The following is an 18,934-nucleotide window of genomic DNA, read 5'->3' as shown; positions in this document are numbered from 1 at the left end:
ATTGGTTTTAGGGGTCTGTTTCAGAGAAGTTGGCTTAAATAAAATAATCATGGCTGGGGTTTCAACACTGGAAACAAAGCATTATGATGATTCTGTAATTTCTTTTGGTCACTGCTCTAGTGTTCTGCATTTGATTTGCTGTGAATTGCCTTAAAAATAGATTTTAATAGCTATAGTTGTTAAAATACATGTATGAGTCTATGGGTGAGATTATGTGTCATATATATATTTTTAGCTGAGGCCTCAAAAATATCATGTTTCTTTCCTTCATAAAATTAAATGATACATTATTTTATATACCTATTGTGTACATATATAGACATGCCTTGATTCTTTATTTGCACAGGCACTACAGAACCCATGGGAATCTCTGTGCTCCTGTCTCCACAGAGGCAGCTCTGGGGATGGAGCCTGTCTGTGCCCAGAGGAGTGGGTGGGATCCCTTTGTCCAATATGTCAGTATAAGCCAGGCAGCACAGGCAGCTGGCACCATTTCTGGGAACATCTCCACTTTGGGAAATCCCTGACCTTTCCTGTGCTGAGATCTGCTCAGCAAGGTCAGATCTGCAAGCAGTGCCATGGCTCTTCCTGCTTGGTGAAGCTGTATTTTTCACCCACCTCAAAGGAATAATACATCTGGGGAAGAAATTACAGATTTTGACAATCTGTGGCCTGTTCCTAGCCAATCTGGCCTTTGCTTGAATTCCCCTGTTTGAAGATCACAGTGACATGAAAATCTGATTCAGGTCTCAGTGACCAGTGTTGCCGTGTCTGGATGTGCCCTATGTTTGAGGACACCATCCACCTCAGCACCCTGTAGGACAATGCCTGCCTTCAGCTCCTGCTGCCACTGGCACTGGTCTGGGATGAGTCAAATTTCCTACACCTGGAATAGCACTGTCCTGGTTGACTCCCATTTCAGTCCCCTCTGCCACAGCATGGCATCTGTGACTGCCCTGTACTGGGAGGCTGCAGGATCTCCAGGGCTGGAAAAATCCCCAGCTCCTTTTTCCCAGGCCAACAGCCCGCAGTGTGGCCAGTATGGCACACAAACGTCTCATGTGTCAGCTGGGCTTTTGTCAAATGATGTGACACATTTGGTCAGAAGGATGTCAAAATACCTGCGGTGTACTCAGGAAAATATTCTTGGTGAGGACTGCTAGGTAGATGGAAAGTTCAGGTCTTCCATGTCATTTTCCTTATGACAGGATGGGCAGCACATCCAGCAGACAATGATAGATTGGATACGTTCATGACTGATTGGAACATTTGGGCAAAATGTTTCAGAGAATTTGGCTTAAATAAAATAATCACAGCTGGGATTTCAGCACTGGAAACAAAGCATTAGGATGATTCTGTAATTTCTTTTGGTCTAGTGTTCTGCATTTTATTTGATGTGAATTGCCTTAAAAATAGATTTTAATAGCTATAATTGTTAAAATACATGACGTACGAATGTTTGGACAGGCACAATTAATTTGAAATCATAACAAACATTACTGAAATTACAAACCCTCAATTTTACTCTGTTTTCCTGAGGAAAGTTTATACTGTCCATCTGTCTGTTGTTCCACTTTCTTTGCACCTTCTTTAACTTGCTGGCCAGCTTCAACTAAATTTACTAGGTGGTTATACATGTTAAAGGTCTCAAAATCTTATGAGTTTTGCACATTTCACTAGTTGAGTACAGAAGACCAACCCTATAATTATCTCAAAGAGGAAAAGGAAAAGAGACTTATGCCACCAGTGAGGAGGTTGAGGCCAGTCAAACCAATCCAGTCACTAAGATGCAAAAACTACCCACGACATTTGTCTCCTCTCCACCAGCTAACAAAATGGAGATGTATGCTTTATGTGCTGAAAATATAAAGATGGATCTAAGAGGTGAGAGGGGCTGAGATGTGATGGAGCATGAAGAGCATGGGATCACATGCTAAATGGTTGAGGAGGTTGGAAGAAAGGGCAGTCAGGAGCTGGGAGTATGGAGGAGGTGATCAGTTTATTGCCAGGAAAAGAGAGCATGGCATGCAGTGTAGACAACTTTTGTAACCCAGTTACTTTTGTTCCAACAATGCTGAAAAAATTTCCACTTGCTCATAGTTCATTGCTTTTCTACATTATGTCATAGCTATTTTCTTTCACAAATCATGACAAAAGGCCTGGTTTAATTTCTGTGGTTTGTTCTGTTTGGGTCTTTTTTTGTTTGCTTTGGTTTTATTTTGTTTTGTTTTGTTTTAATCTGGAGCGATCTTAATGACATTAAAATATTTGGAATAATTTGGGATTTGCATCAGTGGGAAAATTTTATTTCAGATGGACTCTCCTTTCTAAGTCTGAAACCAAGGAGCATAAGCATTTATACTCCTACCCATTTATACTCCTACTCCATTTATACTACCAGCCCAAAGCACTTTCAGGGCTTGAATAACTAGAAAGAAGAAAAAAACCCAAAAACTTGTCTGAATGCATGTGTGTTCATAGCAACTTACTCTTGGCTTTCACCCCTCAGAGGGACAGCAGGATCATCACAAGGGTATTCAAATGCATGGGTCTAGAGAGGATTCATTCAAGACCTGGTTGATGCCCCTGTGGGCTCCTGTCACCTGTGGTGATGAAGAGAGGCCACAGAGGACTGTAAGAAGGTTCATATTGTGCTCACCTTTAAGAAAGGCAAGAAGGAGATCTGGGGGAGCCATAAGCCAGTCAGGCTCACCTCAGGTGCTGGAAGCATTTTGGAACATTTCCTCTTGAGCTCTATTCCCACGTGTATGAGAGACCAGAAGACCACCAGGAGCAGCAGGGATTTACATGTAGGACCAATCTGATTGTCTGCCATATGAAATAACTGCATGTAGACAACAGAAGAGTAACAAGATGTAAAACACTTTGATTTATAGATGCCCTCAACACTGTGTCCCTCAGTGTTCTTGTTTGGGAGGTGAAGACACATCTGTTGGGTGAATGAACAGCCTGCTGGGCTGAAAGTTAACTCAACAGGCAAGCCCGAAGGGTTTGATCAGGCAATCAGGGGCTTGATCAGGGTGTTGTAAAAGCAGAGCCTCTGGTCAATAGCAGGGCAGAACCTTTCAGTGCCTTCATCCACAGCCTGGGCTGTGACACATGACAAGAGGCCTTGCTGGTCCTCTCACAAGTGCACCCATAAAACTGAGCCTGGGGTGGGGCAGAGGTGCTGCTGACACAGTGAAGAAGTGCAGAAGAACTTGAGAAAGCTGAAGACCATTCCAAGAGAAACCTCACAGTGTCCAAGAGGAATAAGTGCCGATCTCCGTGCCAGGGATATTGGTACAGAGCAGGAATTCATTGGCTGAGGAGTATTGAAGTGAAGGGAGTCCACCCATCCTAATTGATCAGCATCGAACTCCGATTCATTGATTCAATCAGTCACTTTTTATAACAGTGTTAATTAAGCTCATACATATTGCAAAATCCGAGCTCATCATAGGTCACAGATTAAACATTAATCCCTCCTTTTGTTTTCAATACCTGTGGTTTGTTATTGAAACCAAGGTTTGTGTTCTCACCCTGATATGAATCGTTCTCAAAACTTACTTTTACTTTCCCAAAACAGCCAAAGATAGAATGTTTACCTGCTATGAGAAAACTGCCTGAGAACTCTGCTGTTTAAAGAAATGTGCCTGGGAAACAGGCTTGAGAATTAGCTGCTTACAGCTGCCTTTTACTTTTCCATCAGCTGTATATTTTCATGGCCTTTTTTCCTTCAAGCCATGTCTGAGCAAAATTCTCCAACAGAGGAGCAGGCATCTGGAAACTGCCTGGGAATTACAGGAGATGCCAAGTTCAATATGAGCCAGCAGTGTGTGGTTCTCTGCAAAAAAGGTGGAAGAGCAGCTGTGTTATGTGGAGGCAGACAGACTGATGGACACTTTTACCCTGCCCTTCCTGGTCCTGGTGAGGCACCACGGGGAAATACAAGATTAGTTTTGCCACCTGCAAGCCAGCTTAGCGAGACTTAGGGAAGCTGGAGAGGGTTCAGCAGGATGCAGTGAGGTCAGTGAGGAGCTTTGGACAGGTGGCCTGCAGGAAGAGTGGGAAAGAGCCGAACATGTTCACTGTGATGAAGAGGAGACTTGAGGGCAGGGCTAACAGAGCCTTCAGCTGAGAGGGAGCTGCAAAGACCATCAAACCCAAACCCTCTCAGTAACACCAGAGGTAAAGCAAGACACAGAGTCATAAACTGCAGTTTGAGACACTGAGATTGAGCATGAAGAGAAATGCTTGGATTTAGAAAGGTATGTCACTGCAGCACATCTCCTAGTGAGGTTGTGAAGCCTTTTATTGGCCTAGATGCCCTCCAGAGGTTTCTTCCACCAGATTTTTGAGACACCTTGTCCTGCTAACCTGGTAAGCAAGGCTCAGGTATGGTGCTGTAAGGCAGAGCTCATCTTTGCAGCATCATGCATCTTATTTTTTGGTAATAATTTGTGTAGAAGGAAAGTGTCATGGTATAGTGGGAGACTGAGACCCTGTAGAAAACAAGATCCACAGAAAGTTAAGTAATTTGGCATGAAAGCCCATTCCAGAACTCAGACAACACTCTAGGTTTGCTAAGTCCCCTCAGGACCCTGACCATAAATATGCTTTGAGTCAATCCTGCTAATGGGACATAGTCAGCTGAAATGTGGTCTGAATTAGCAAAAGTTAGCAAAAACAGGATGTTGAAAGTCTTAAGATGAAGCAAAAATTTTCTGCCTGTGTGCTGCAATATTTTTTCCAAGTGTTTGCAGCCTTGTGAGGTAAATTTGTGTTAGTTATAGCAGTACGGTACATGAGAATGTAGCAGGCTGCGCTTCTGGATCAGGCCAGGGTTTACTGGGCTCAACACTCTGCCTTTGGATGGAGCCAGTACCAGCTGTGGGGTCTGGGTGCTCAGCCTGTCCCAGTCCAGCAGAAACAGGGTAAAAACATCCTTCACCAGAAGTCAAATCCAACCCATCATGGTTTAGAGTCACCAAAGGACTGCTCCCCATTAATTGTTCAAAAGTCTGTATTTTTGTTCCCTGCTGTATTCTGTGGCATTAGGTTACCAAGTCTGATTTCTGCCGGGTATTAAGATACCAAAGATGAGGCTTCATAATATTTTTCAAATTTTCTAGGACTAAAACAGTGAAAATAGAAGAGATGGCAAAAAGTATGGGCTTTTAAGACTTCACTCACTTTAAAAATATCACTTGTGGCAGCTTAGAAGCTTGGATTTAGATAAGATTAACCTAACTGCTTTTATTTCATTTAGGGGCAAAAGATTCAATGAGCTTCTCTTGTCTCAGTACTATTTCATTTTTGAAAACTGATCCTTATGCTAAAAATATTTCATCTGGAAATATATTATTTTTTTCTTTCTGTGCAGTTAATTTCTGTGCCTACAGTACTAAGGCTGAGCATTTTTGAAAATAATATAAAACCCCTATTTTTGAACAGATGATAGTGGGTAAATATGGCCACTCCTAAAAGGAATGTGCACCTGATACTGTGACTGGTATGTGTTTCTTTCCTTTTGCTCCCATTTCCCAAAGGCAGATGTAAGGTTTGTGAAAGATGTTGGATTTTTAGACCAGATGAGAGGTCTGTGTTTGAAGCCAGAGCTCTGTAGCTCAGGCAGGAGGAACACAAACTTTTCTGCAAAGCTTTCTGCCCCAAATGCAGAGAATTTCAGGTACATATGCTGAGATGGATCTGGGGCTGGGAGGAGAGTCTGTTAATAGTAAAACAATCTGTTTATATCCTACTATTTAGCATTAGGATTCAGGATGCTTTCCATCAGCTGTGGTTCCATGAAGTGCCTCAGCCTCCAGGGACCTTGTAGAGGAGTAAGTGCTGCACAGCTGCTGCTCCACATGTCCTTTGCATCTCTTTCATGACATATAAACTCTGTTTTTCAGGACATGGTAAAAAGTCTTTCTGACAGCCCAGAGCTGATGCCATTGCTTCCCAATTAAAAGATGTATTTCTGCAGCTCTAACATAACAAAAGCCTGACTTGGACATAAAGAATATCAGCCCCTGTGACAGGACAGTGTACACGAATGTAAACACATGTTCTGAAAAGAACAATAAATAGTTAAATAATTGATGGTCACTTGTAACACTGAAAGACAAAATTTTGCAAACAAATAGAAAATAACACTGGATAGGGTGTCAGAAAATAACACTGGATAGGGTGTCACAGACACAGAACAGTTTTAAGTCCCAGTGAGGTCATGTGAATGTGTGAGAACTTCTATACTAAATGCATATCTTTCTGCTTTTAGAAAATTACAGATAACACTTCAATAGAAATCCAGATGTGCTCCAGAGAAAGGAAAATTCCTACTTTAAAGCCTCCCCAAATTCTGAATTGTAATGAGAATCTGGACTCCTTACATCACAGGTAATCTTAAATTACTACTTAAACAGTTTCTGAGATTCTGCACTGTCCTGGGGAAAAAAAAATATGGGGAGTGGGAATAGATAATTGGGGCAGGATATCTCTCATGTTCCTCAAAACTTTGCAGAAAGCAAAATAAATGACCAAAGCCTTTTTCCAGTGGCATTCTTGGCATGTGTCTACTTTGCAGATGGCCTGAATTTCCAACGGTGATCATTTTATTTTGCTTGGGTTTGCCTGAACACAGCATCCCATTCCACATTTCTTAACTGGCCTGCAATTTCCCCAGTCAGATTTGTAGTTCTCAGCAAAGCCTCTGAGCAGAGGCGATGCTGACCCAGGGCACCAAACCAGTGAAAAGGGAGAAGACTGGCAGGAGGGGACACTGACACCAACATGTTCAGGAGGGTTAAGAGTGAAGCCTTTCCATTCTGTTCCTGTTCATCAAGAATCTAAATTCAAACTCTCTTGCATGAATGCCATCTATAAAATCCATCACTCCCTAAGTCAAGCTCTAAGGCTTAGCCTTGCTGTATCTGCAAAACATGGAGAGGTGAACATGACTAAGCACATTACAGTGACTGCTTCCCTTCTGCTGCTTCTGTGTTTCACTTCCTTATCACTAGTCCCAGCTGGAAAAAAAAAAAGAAAAAAAGACAAAAACCCCACCAGGTACAGTCCCATTAAATAAGAGAAGTCCTTTCCTCGTGCATTTTTGCTTGACTTCTGTACCTTCAACCCAATGCTTCACTTGCTCAGATTGTTTCCTGAGCAACCCCTGAGCTCAATATTGCATTTTTCCAGTACATAACCTTCACTAAACGGTTCAAAGCAATATATAACATTACAAGTAGCTATTTCCAGTGCCATTAAGGTGTGACACATGGTTTTTCTGCTGCCATCAGTAATGTCTGGGTTTCTTGGGAGCTGTGATGTCAGGCTGCCATCTAGCGAGCTGAGGGCAGCTTGGGGAGCTGGGGAATGGGAGCAGGAGGTGTGCATGCTAGTGTCCAGAGCCCAGGTTTAAAAGGATTTGATTACTTTTAAATAGAACTGCTTATTTTGAATCCAAGGTCATGCTAGAAGTTGGAAGCAAGAACAATGTGTCACTGTCATATTTTCCGGAAAAATCCCTTTGCCAGGATTTCTTCTCCTGGGAAGCTGAGAAGCCTCAGAGAAGAATGAAAACAGTAATTATCTGATTGCTTCTCCTGTGTTTTGCTGCTTTGGAATGAGGTTGGAGATTGTTTATCCAACAGGTGGTTGAATTGTTTTTACTCAATGACCAATCGGTGTCAAGTTGTGTCGGGACTCTGAGGAGTCACGCATTTTTCATGAGTATCTTGTTAAGCCTTCTGTCTGTATCCTTTCTCTATTGTTTTGTATAGTTTTAGTATAGCATTCTTTAATAGAATATAATAAAATAATTAATTAGCCTTCTAAGAACATGGAGTCAGATTCATCATTCCTCCTTCGTCCTGGGGACCCAACAAATACCACAAACAGTGAACACAGGCGTTCATGATGTACTGTTGGTCCATCGCGCACATGCAGGTGTTTTCAAGTCAAATAATATTATCTCCAGTAATTATAAATGCAAATTTCCTTCCTCCCTATGCAAGACATGCACTTTTCTTACCTAAATACCTGCCAAGTTTTATCAATGCTTCAAAGCTGCATGATAGAATTAATCTTGATTTTGATAGCTTCCCAACATAAATAATTTGAGAACAATTCAAGTATTGAAGCAATTCAGTAGAGTCATTCATTGGCAGGATTAAAAACCAGATTACTTGACCTGATGATTGGCAGATTTTCTGTCTCTTATTGTTATCTAGCTATACCTTCATATAATATATGAAGGTACAGCTAGATGCCTCAACTTGGTTTTGTTTTTAGACTTTAAAGATGCTACAGACATTTAATCTCTATTCATTCAGTGCTAACTAACTCAAACTGGATCCAATCGGTGCTTACAGCAATTCTTATTGGTACCTCCAACAGCAGAATTGGTTTTGGTTATTTTATTTTATTTTATTTTATTTTAATTGGTTTTGGTTTTTTTTTTCTTTTCTTTTTACATTAATTCCAAGCTGGCACTCTGTATAATGTACTGAAGTGAGGAGCATGTCCTCAGTGCAGGTTATAAACCCTGTGTTGAGAGGCATGATTGTTCCAGAGGACATTTCTCAAGTTCCTTTGATGGCCTTTGAAAAAATCCTGTTGTGGTTATTTAAGGAACAACAAAAGGTGCAGAGAAGTTTATAGACTCAGAACTCAGTGACCTCAAGACAAAGGAGAGGTCCTGCTGCTACTTCAAGGCAAGGTGGGGAGAACAATGGGGCCAGGCTGTTCTTCAAGGTGTGCAGTTTTAGGATGAGTGCCCACAGAGTCAATGGGCAATATAGGAAATTCCATCTAAATCAGATAATATTTTTCTCCTTAACACTGTTCAAACATAAGCAGTTTTCCAAGGGAGGTTGTGGATATTCAAAGTGATTCCCTGAGCAGACTGGTTTCAGCCCCTGTTGGACAAGGGGACCTCCAGGGCTCCCTTCCAACCCAAGATGCTCCAAGAATTCATGAAAACAATCTCTAGGGAGAATTTGCAAACACCACATATTTGACATTAACATAAACATTTTGGATGGCAAATTACTTGTATATTTTTATTTTATTACTTGTATATTTTTATTTTATTACTTGTATATTTTTATTTTGTGTGAGAATGCTATGAAGTGGTGACTCTTGCCTTTTCTCTTTTTGTTTCTGTTAAGTGACATTTTCCTCACAGCTTGAAACTGTGGGCTCCAGGAAGGTTTCAATTATTGTAAGTAACACTCAAATCCTCAGTTTCATGACAGACCAACTGACCTGACAGAACATCACTGCTGCAGATTATGAAAAAGCCAAATGTTTCAGAAGACTTTCAGGTGAGTCTTATTAGGACTAAAATAAGACTTGTGGGGCTTAATATTTGTGATATCAATTCTGTTCCCCCCTCCACCAGCAGAAAAGACACTGTTCTATCTCTTAACTGTACATAACACTGCAAACAAATGCATTAATTTTGTCATTTAGCAGAGTTATTTAAGCATCCTTGAGCATGTACTTGTGGAATCACCCTTGGGTCTGTTCTCAGAGCTGAGTGTAACCTTATCAGCCGTTTAGATGTACATCAGAAATTTTAATGTTTACGTTAATAATTATATCTCTACTAACTAAATTAATAAAAATGTGTCTTTATGAACCCATTGGCACAAAGTTTGTGCTTCCTTGAATGCCTTTTTTTACTTTTTTACTTTGTTGTGTACTTTCAAGCAATGCTTGCTAAGTGTTCTTACTTTGCCCATTCAGTGTGTAGCTCATGGGGTGATTTACTCAACTACATTTGAATATTGCCCTTTTTTCTGCTTGATTCAGGCATCTGTGGCAGTAATGGCTGCAGTGAGACAAATCTTGGATGCCAACAAACAGATTGCATCCACAATAATCTTGTTAGTGCTACAACCAGGTAACTTGAGCTTTGCCATTTTCTCTAGATGTAAGTCAACAGCATTTCCCCTTCTGGTTCAGGATGAAAGCAGTTCATGAACAAGTTAAAATATGTTTGCCATTCAATTCCAATGTGCAATTCCCAATTTACACCAATGTAAGCATTGCTGGATTCTTCTGCTTTAGAGAAAAGATGGGGATAGGAAATGAGGAGCACTACCCACTGGAGAACCAAATCAGACAGGAAGCTCAGAAACTGAACCTGTAGCTGTATAACAACAAATAATGATAACTTTTATCCCACTCATTATTTTGAGGCAGCCTCATGAAAGCAATGGAGGAATTTTCTTTCACTGGTAACATCTCACAGCCCAATGTTGCAATGCAGTCTGCTCCACTGAAATTAAGCTCCTCTGTGATTCTGTTTTTGGCACAGAGAAGTAAGTCCTGTGTGTTGTTGGATTTAGCTAGACAGAATGAACACATTTATGAATTACAAATCCTAACTCATACACTGCTAATTGTTGCAGATACAGCTGGGAAAGTATCAGTCAACAGAACCAGAAATACAGGAAAATGCTCCTGGGCTTATTGATGACCTCAGTACTGAAGTTCAGATACTGTTCAACATTTTAAGTAAGCCCTTTCTTCTTTTGAAAATTGCAGCTGGGAAAATTTTTAATGAATATTCACTGAAAATCTCCTTTGGGGGAAAAAAAACCCCTTAGCTGGTTGGTTTTTATGCATGCTGATGCCTGGTATAAGAAATGCAAACATCAAATGAGCTGGAGAATCTTATTTATAGAAGAATGCAAGCATAGATCTAATGGCCAGAATACTTTTGGTGTCTGTGGATTTTTCAGTTGTTTTATTTTCTAAAATTGAGGGTGTGCTGAATCTTTGACCATAACTCTACCAACACTGAGATCAAGAACAAGTACATACTTACTTTTTCCTGAAATCTGAAGACATGAACCATTTCAACTAAAATTCCTGTTGCTGTCAGGTGTCAGTCAGGACATCTACATCCCAACACCTGTAAATTGCATTACTCACTTGGGATTTTTCCAGATGTCCATTACTTACATTCTGCAGTGCTTGGAGAATAAGTTGGAATTGACCAGGAGAAAAAGATAAAAAAAAAAAAAAACTATAGTTCTTCAAATATGTGCATTTCTCTGTCATCACAAGAGTTTCACACCAGGCACCTGAAACCAGCAGACTTTTCCTCAGTCTCTCATGGTAGTGTCAGTAACACTGAGAAATCACAACAGCATAACAAAGGTGAGGTTAGTAGAGCACTTAGACATCATAATGACGAACCTCATTTGAATACCAGCACATAGGGAAATGAATAATTCAATTCTCTCACCAGAGTTAGGAAAAGATGTGAAGAGGTAAACCAAGTAACCTCACACACCCAGCACTGACAACAAAAATCAATTAATAACTCATTAACTGGTCACTGCCATTTCTGTTCTCTCTTTCAGAAAACAATACCATGGAAAAACAGTATAATCATGTAATCAAAGCCTTTATCATCATGCCAGTGTAACATAACATTCCCCTCAAGACAGATAGATATTGAATGCAGTTTGTCTTACAAGAAGTCCCAACAGATTTCTTCAAGTGCACATTTGTGATATTTTGTAGAAATACAGTTACATTAGTCTCACCTGATGATCAGGTTAGAGAGAGATCAAATCAGTCTCTCTTGATCTTAAGTCAAAAGCATAACATCAATAACAAAGCTTATTATATAATCTAGGATTTCGCTTCCTCGCTTAAGCTACAACTCAGATGAGTGATTTAAATCACATAGATGAACTCTAATTTGGTAAAAGTGTGAAAATAATCCCATCCAGTCAAAAGTGAGATCTGAAGGCAATAAGCCAGGCAGTCTCTTATCTTCTGACTTTGCACTAATAGTAAATGTCTCTGGTGTGGCTACTTCTTATTTAGTGTTATTAAAAGTCTGGCTATTTTGACTGTGTGCATATATTAGGATTTAGGATAATATTTTTCTCATTTACCAGTATTTTCCCCCAGAAATGATATTAAGAGAAGGGTAATAATTATTTTCACACTCCACCTCAGCAAAAATTGAAGATGTCTCTTAACATTCATAGGAATAGCAGGTGTTCTCAACTACTAATATGGATTCTGAGAAAAATCTAAGGAAAAATCTGTAAATGCTGAATGTGTGCATGAGCATAGTGCAGGCTTCTTGTGTTTAGATCAAGTGGCATAGAAAATGTTCTTCAGCTTCTGTATGTAACAGCTGATACTGCTGACTGTGCTGCTAAACTAGGACATTTGTGAGCAAAAGCATATTCCATAAAATGCCATAGGAATACCAGAGAGGATTTGTCTTAGGGTGCATTAGTCCTTTATCAAGAATGAAAAAAACAGGTCTATGAAGGACAGTCTTTCTCTCCACAAGACAGCCAAAATTCTGGAAAACAAGAAAAAAGTCAACATGACTTGGCTAATACACATATTAATATGGGAAATGTTCATTTTTCATGCTCTCTTTTAACTCCCACTCCTAGATAAAACCATTTTGTCCTTTGACTTCCTCCACCAGGAACTGATGCCAGATGTTACTGCTTTCCTGCAGATAATGATCTTATGTGAGTGTCCATTTGCCAATCCCCCTGAATTTTTAGATATAATATGTATTCAAATTTGGCATGGTTTGTCCAGAAAACAGTAATTGGCTTCTTCTTACAATATTTGACAAAGTTTTTAAGCTCACATACATATGACAGATCATCATGGAACCATACAGCTAAGTGATCCAGGAAATCTGTCATTTCTAAGGAAATTAATGAAACTTTTTTACTCCTATATTTCTTCATAATTTTTAATTGAACTATTGAATGCCGTGAATGGTTGTGTTCACTTCTTATTTGCACTCTGAGCTGCTTGTTGCTCATTAAAAGTAGTTCTAATTGCTGTACCCTGCAGAAGCATGTTTGAAAATGTCTGCATGCCATTTGGTGTGTGAGTGCATGAGCACCACTGTGCTGCAGCAGGGGAGGGAAGGGCCACTCCATTTTTCATTGTTTGCTTCCTGTTCCAGTGTGGATTCAGCTCTGGTTGGCAGTAATGCTGCTACCAAAACCTGAAAGCTGTTGTTTGACTTACACATAATTCAACTGGCAGTGCTTTAATGCTTACTCAGTGGAAGCCTGAATCCTGATCACTTGCATAATTCACAGGAATTGGTAATTTCACTGGCCATCTTGACTGAGAAAGGCACATAAAGTAAGTTTAAAATGCCAAATTATTCTGTTATTGATACAATTCCCAAGGTTTATGAAACCCATATATTCTTTAGTAGCTGCCAGCTCCCCTTTCAAAATCAAATCACTGTCAATTCACAAGGTTTGCTGGTGCCTATCTCTACGTCTCTGTAGCCACTTTTTCTCCTTGCAATCCCCATCCCTGGTATGACACATCTGAGCTGCAGCTGTGTCCTCATGCCTGTGTCCTTTTGGGATTACACTGTAAACCATGCAGGTGTAATCACAGCACTAATTTTGCTGTTCTGATGGTAGGGCATTGTCCTTTCTTCAGTGGGAAGAGTCTGAGGCAGTTTGATTTTTTTTGTTTGGTTGATTGTTTCTAACTCATGGAAATACAAGGGCATAGGTGCACTCAAGCTAGAATGCACAGGAGTTTAGAGTGTCCCCATGTACTTGTTTCTGCCCTGTGGCACATCTGGCAGATTGGGCAAGCTGTGCTCAAGCTGCTGAATAGCCAAATGTGTTGGCAAGTCCTGGCTCCCTGTGACAGGACCTGTGGCTGTGCCCAGCTGCTGGTGCAGCTCCTCAGCAGGGAAGGGCTGGCCTGGTTCCTTCTCCTGCTCAGCCTTGGCAGCCTCCAGCTCTGCAGCTCCCACATGAGGGGTTGTCCAAAGGCTGAGGTGTCCCCAGGTGAGCAGCAGAGCTTCCTGGAGTCTGGGCTGGCTGTGGCACTGCCTTGTGCTGGGTAAATAACTCAGAGGATTTAGCATTAACTACTCCCTCTGCTTATGTGTTTATAAAAGCCTTGCTCTGTAAATATTAAGCATTCAACCATAAAGTTTTATACATTGCCCTCTTTTACTAACGAGAATATTTATGAATGACTGCCTGGTTCTGATGTTTGTTATTCCTTCAGTATTTATTTCAGCTTCTCTAAATAAAACACACCCTGGATAAAATCACATATTGTGGTCACTAATTTCAGTGTGCCAGCATTTTAGAGTGCATTTTGACTGTCTTCACAGAACAGCATTTCCATATTTGTACTAGTTACTTGTTTCTGTATTTCCCTTTGTGTTATGCATGTCCTTTTAGCATAAACTGACTATATTCTAAATAAGATTCCCATCTGTTTATGCAAACGCAACGGCATTTTCTGTTTCACTGAATACATTTACATTTACTTGCTGCTTTATTGTCACTAAACAAACATAGACTGGTTTCAATTTATAATTATTTGTGATATCTTACCTTATACCAAGAAGTCAAAATTCAGAATGCTCACCAGTATGAAAAGCTAAAAGCTGCTTTGTAAAGTCTGTGTCACCTTGCATTTTACTATGAATAATTTAATCTGCTATTTTGATGAATATTTGATTGGTATTGTTAAATCTCTGGTTGGTGTTTTTCACAAACTTCTCTAGTTTTGGGGTCTAGAATAATTCTGTGGGACCTAAAAATTCTGGCAGTGGCTAGCAATGATTATAACTTTACTGAAACATTCATGTTCCTATGTGCAACCAGAAACAGAAACTTTAAAAAGAAATTTATCTCTTCTCATCTCACATAACTGATAAAATTGGTTTTCTGGGCATTTCATTTAAAATATAAATATGAAAAGCTTTTGGATTATATTTCTTATATTGGTGTTGGATTGTCCATGGCTGGTCTGGTTATTATCATTTTGTTTCAAATACTCACTAGGTAAGAGGGAAGATGTTAAACTGCAAGTATTTTACACTAAGTTCCAACATTTTGTTCTGTATGTAGTTTGAGGAAAAAAATTAAAAGCAGCCAGTTTAGAACATATTGCAATATTATTAATTAGCAAATACTATTTTCAAAAATAGCTAAACCACACAGCATGGCTTGGGACTCGCTGACACCTCTGTTACTCCCCTGGTCAGGCACAGACAACACAGACCCAGTGTACACAGGTCTGTGATATTTATTGAGCTTTTCAGTTCACTGTCTCAATTCTAGGCTTTAAAAATGTGTCACAGTGCTCCACCAGCAGTGTGACCTCCCCCCATACACTGGTATTACAATGTGTAAACAGTTATCTCTTTTCCTAGGCAGTAGCTAGCTTGTGCTACTGTTTAATTGTGAACGACTTAATACAAACACAATTGCAGCAAATTTCCTTGATGGACATGCCTGTGATTAATGTTGTCCTGTGAATCCCCTCTGAACAATAAGGGAAGTCATGCCAGCAGAGCTGAAGTTATAATAGATTAATGCCTGTTTCTCATCCTGCTTGCACTAATGCAGATTTGGAGCAATTCCATCAAGATTCATATTTTTAAGACTGTAGGTGCTTCCAGCCTCTGCCTTTTAAATGTATTTATTTATGATAATGTTATATATATATATATATAATACACATTTATATATATGTGTACATACACTATATATAATGCCAAGGGAGGTGGTGGAATCACTGCTCCCAGAGGTGTTTAAGGAAAGAGAGGACACGGAACTCAGTGCCAGGGTCCAGCTGACATGGTGATGTCATGATGGTCATAGGTTGGACTCATTGATCTTGGAAGCCTTTTCCAACCTAATGGATTCTGTGATTCAGAGATAGGACAAAGTTTGGAAGTGGAGGTTTATTATTCTATTGAACTCTGGAGAATGGTTAGAAATACTTGTTTTATGCTAACTTGCTTCTTAACACTCATGAAAAAGATTCCAAAAAGAGCAGAAAGGGAAAAAACATGCATTCCAAACTGCTGTCAGTCAAGGCCTAATCCTAAAAAATGCTAGATATTCTCTGTTCTAGTCAAAGTCAGACAAAACTAATGGATTTGTTAAGCTGTCAGAGTAATGTTGGTGTGATTCTGCAAATAAGTTATTGTTTTAGTTTCTGTCTGTATTAAAGTTTCTCCTCTCTAGCTTGCTTTTAATATAAATGAAAATGAGAAACTCTTTGAGAATTTTTCTCATTTTTCTCTTCTTTTTTTTCTCCTAAACATATTTCTACCAATAGGAAAACTCAAAACTTATCTGTAAAGTGGATGTTAGTGAGTCTCTGCTTTTCTATGCTCATTTTTAACATCATCTTCATCTCTGGAATTGAAAACCAAACTTTCAGAAAGTGCAGCACCGATACCACCAGATGCTACCAGCAATACCTTCCTTATGATGCCACCAGCACCACCTTACCCCTGACACAGTGGATACTCCCACAGACTGCTGGTGCAGAGTTGTGGCTGTCCTGCTGCACTGTTCTTGTTGGCAGCATTCCTGTGGTCAGCACTCAGCTCTGCACTGCTGTGCTTATTGCTGCTCAGAGCCACAAAGCCTGGATGTTTCCTCGTAACCATGTCATTAATCAAATGGGGTAAGAAGTTGTCCATGTGGCAGCTTTTACAGTGCAGAGTACATTCAGGGAGAGTTGTAAAGATAGGAGAGCAGCAGAGAGCAAGTAGAATCAGTGTCTCTGGGTTAGTGCCACGTGATTGAATAATCTCCCTTTCCTTCTCACATTACTGGTATAACCTGAGCTTGTTCTCATTGACCTGATAGAACACTGAAACTGATAGCCTGGTCACTGGCACAGCAGCACAGGCCTGTTGGGTGCAGGAGAAACTTTCACAGCAATCAAGAATTCAACAATCTGTTTCTGCCCACTAAATAAAAAATCTTTTAGTCATGGTGATTTCATATGTGGACTTAAATTCCTCATTTAGTGATTCCCAGCCAGAGCTTTGAATATATCCAAAAGCAATGAGTGCCTGATATTATTTTTATACATTATTTTTATACATTATTTATTAATAAGCAAAGAACACATTCTGAAGTCAGTACAGCAGTTAGAAGCAACACTGCAAACTGAAAGGAAACTTTCAGAGAATGTTTCACTCTCAGAGAATGTTTCATTTTCTCTTTCGGAGAACTTACCCAGACAATGGGAAAATTCAGACAGATGCTGACAAGGTAAAGTGACAATCTCAGCCTGTTTCAAGAAACTCTTCTAATACAGTGTACAGGGGCAGTATTTTCCATGTTGTGAATTCAGCTTTTCTGTTGTATTGTTTCTGATGGCACCCCCAAGCAGTTTTCAACCCTTATTTTTCCATTATTATGTCTTGCATTTGTAGAGGCAATTCCTTGGAAACATTTGGAATTTGGACTGCACATGCAAACCAGGAAAAGTGCAGCAAATGCTGCCTGGCTACGTGGCACTGTGCTCCCTCCACAGGTATTTGAATGACAGCTCATCATTATGTTCTTCTGTGTGTCCTGTGACGAGTTACACACGTCCAAACCACAATGATTCTGACTCACTGCTTTTGGATCTCTTTTGAGACCACAGGCAGTGCATGGCAATCTGCAAGGTCTCTATTAGGGATGAAGAAGGAAGAGACTTTAGGGAGCATGTTTATTACCAGGATTAAAAGTTTTGCATGAGGTTTCTCCCCATGAGATGTGCTGCCTAGTGTGAACTGGCAGGCAGGAGGTGCAGAAGACAAGAAGTGAAGCAAAGGGATTGAGGACGCTAACCTGACAGCCAAGCTTCTTGCAGGGCAAAAGTTACACTCTGCATCAATCTGGTATGAAATGCAAAGGTGTTTGATACAATATGTTCCTAAACTAGTTTCTCTCTGCTGACCAGAAGGTGGGGTTGCACAGTTGTGATAAGGGAGCCCACTACAGCCCAGGAGGGGCTTGCTCTGTCACCACAGATGTTGGCTCAGGAAGCTCTGCTGAAGTTCTTTGCTGGCAAAAATCTGCAAGTCGTGTCTATGAGCTGTCCTTAGAAAAAATTGCTCACAACCCTCAGTCCTGCCTCTTGTCTAGGCTACAGAAAACCCCTTTAACTAAGTACAAGGCACGTGAAACATAGATCTTAAAATCTATGGAACCCAGGAGGTAATAAGCTATTTGTGTGGAAGGGAGGCATGCCTGTGCAACCAAACAATAAATTGCTAATGTCTCATTTATTAATTAGGAATCCCTGCCATAGTTGTTGCAATAACACTGCAGCTACTGACAGAGAAGGAAAAGCTCTAAACTACCAACAGGAAGAATTTTAAGTCCACATATAATTAAAACACTTGCTATCCCATGCCTTTTGTGATGGCTTATTATTAATACAATTCTAGGTGTATTGTTGTGTCCTGGATTGCCAAGCAAATTGTATTCTATTTGCCATCTGTGTGGCAGTTGTCTTCTATTAAGTGAGCAGTTTTCTTTATCTATTCCACACCCACTCCTCCCTCAGGAGGGGACATCTGCTGATAACAGGCTATTGAATGTCACTGCATGACTGATAAGAACTACAGCATCCCATTGGGAGATGCTCCACCCAGAGGGAGGAGCCAAGCATTCCTACCCAGATATAATCTGGAGATTCTGGAACACCAGCACAGCTTCTTCACTAGATTCCCAGAGGAACAGCAGCTGCCTCTTCCACTGGATCTTCAGAGGAAGACTGCACCCTTTTCTACAGGATCACTGTTTCAACAGAACCATACCTGACACTCCAGAAGCACTGCAGCCACCATTCCAATTGGACTGCTACCAACACCCTGACCCACAGGGCATCAGGTTGTGTTCTGACTCTGTCAGTGCTGTTTTAGTTTACTGCATTGTTTATTTTATATTTTTATTTTCTTCCCTAATAAAGAACTGCTATTCTGGCTCCCATATTTTTTGCCAGAGAGCCCCTTAATTTAAAATTTATAGCAATTTGGACGGAGGGAGTTTACATTTTCCATTTCAGGGGAGGTGCCTGCCTTCCTTAGCAGACACCTGTCTTTCCAAACCAAGACATGTTGCTA

The 18,934-nt window shown here is 40.3% G+C and overlaps 1 protein-coding gene across 1 annotated transcript; it reads left to right on the top strand.

Moving 5' to 3' along the window:
- The first annotated feature begins 3,746 nt into the window (after positions 1 to 3,746).
- Positions 3,747 to 18,187, top strand: ADGRG7 (adhesion G protein-coupled receptor G7). The gene is given in 9 exon segments (XM_064701803.1): positions 3,747 to 3,930; positions 9,826 to 9,916; positions 13,423 to 13,455; positions 14,739 to 14,852; positions 16,138 to 16,304; positions 16,307 to 16,372; positions 16,375 to 16,491; positions 18,103 to 18,132; positions 18,135 to 18,187. Coding segments are annotated over 9 exon segments (855 nt in total).
- Positions 18,188 to 18,934: the final 747 nt, after the last annotated feature.

The sequence above is a fragment of the Zonotrichia leucophrys genome, chromosome 1 (assembly GCF_028769735.1).
Source record: "Zonotrichia leucophrys gambelii isolate GWCS_2022_RI chromosome 1, RI_Zleu_2.0, whole genome shotgun sequence".
In the NCBI taxonomy this organism is placed as follows: Eukaryota; Metazoa; Chordata; class Aves; order Passeriformes; family Passerellidae; genus Zonotrichia; species Zonotrichia leucophrys.
The sequence above is the reverse complement of the archived record's forward strand: the minus strand, read 5'-3'. Positions and strand labels throughout refer to the sequence as shown.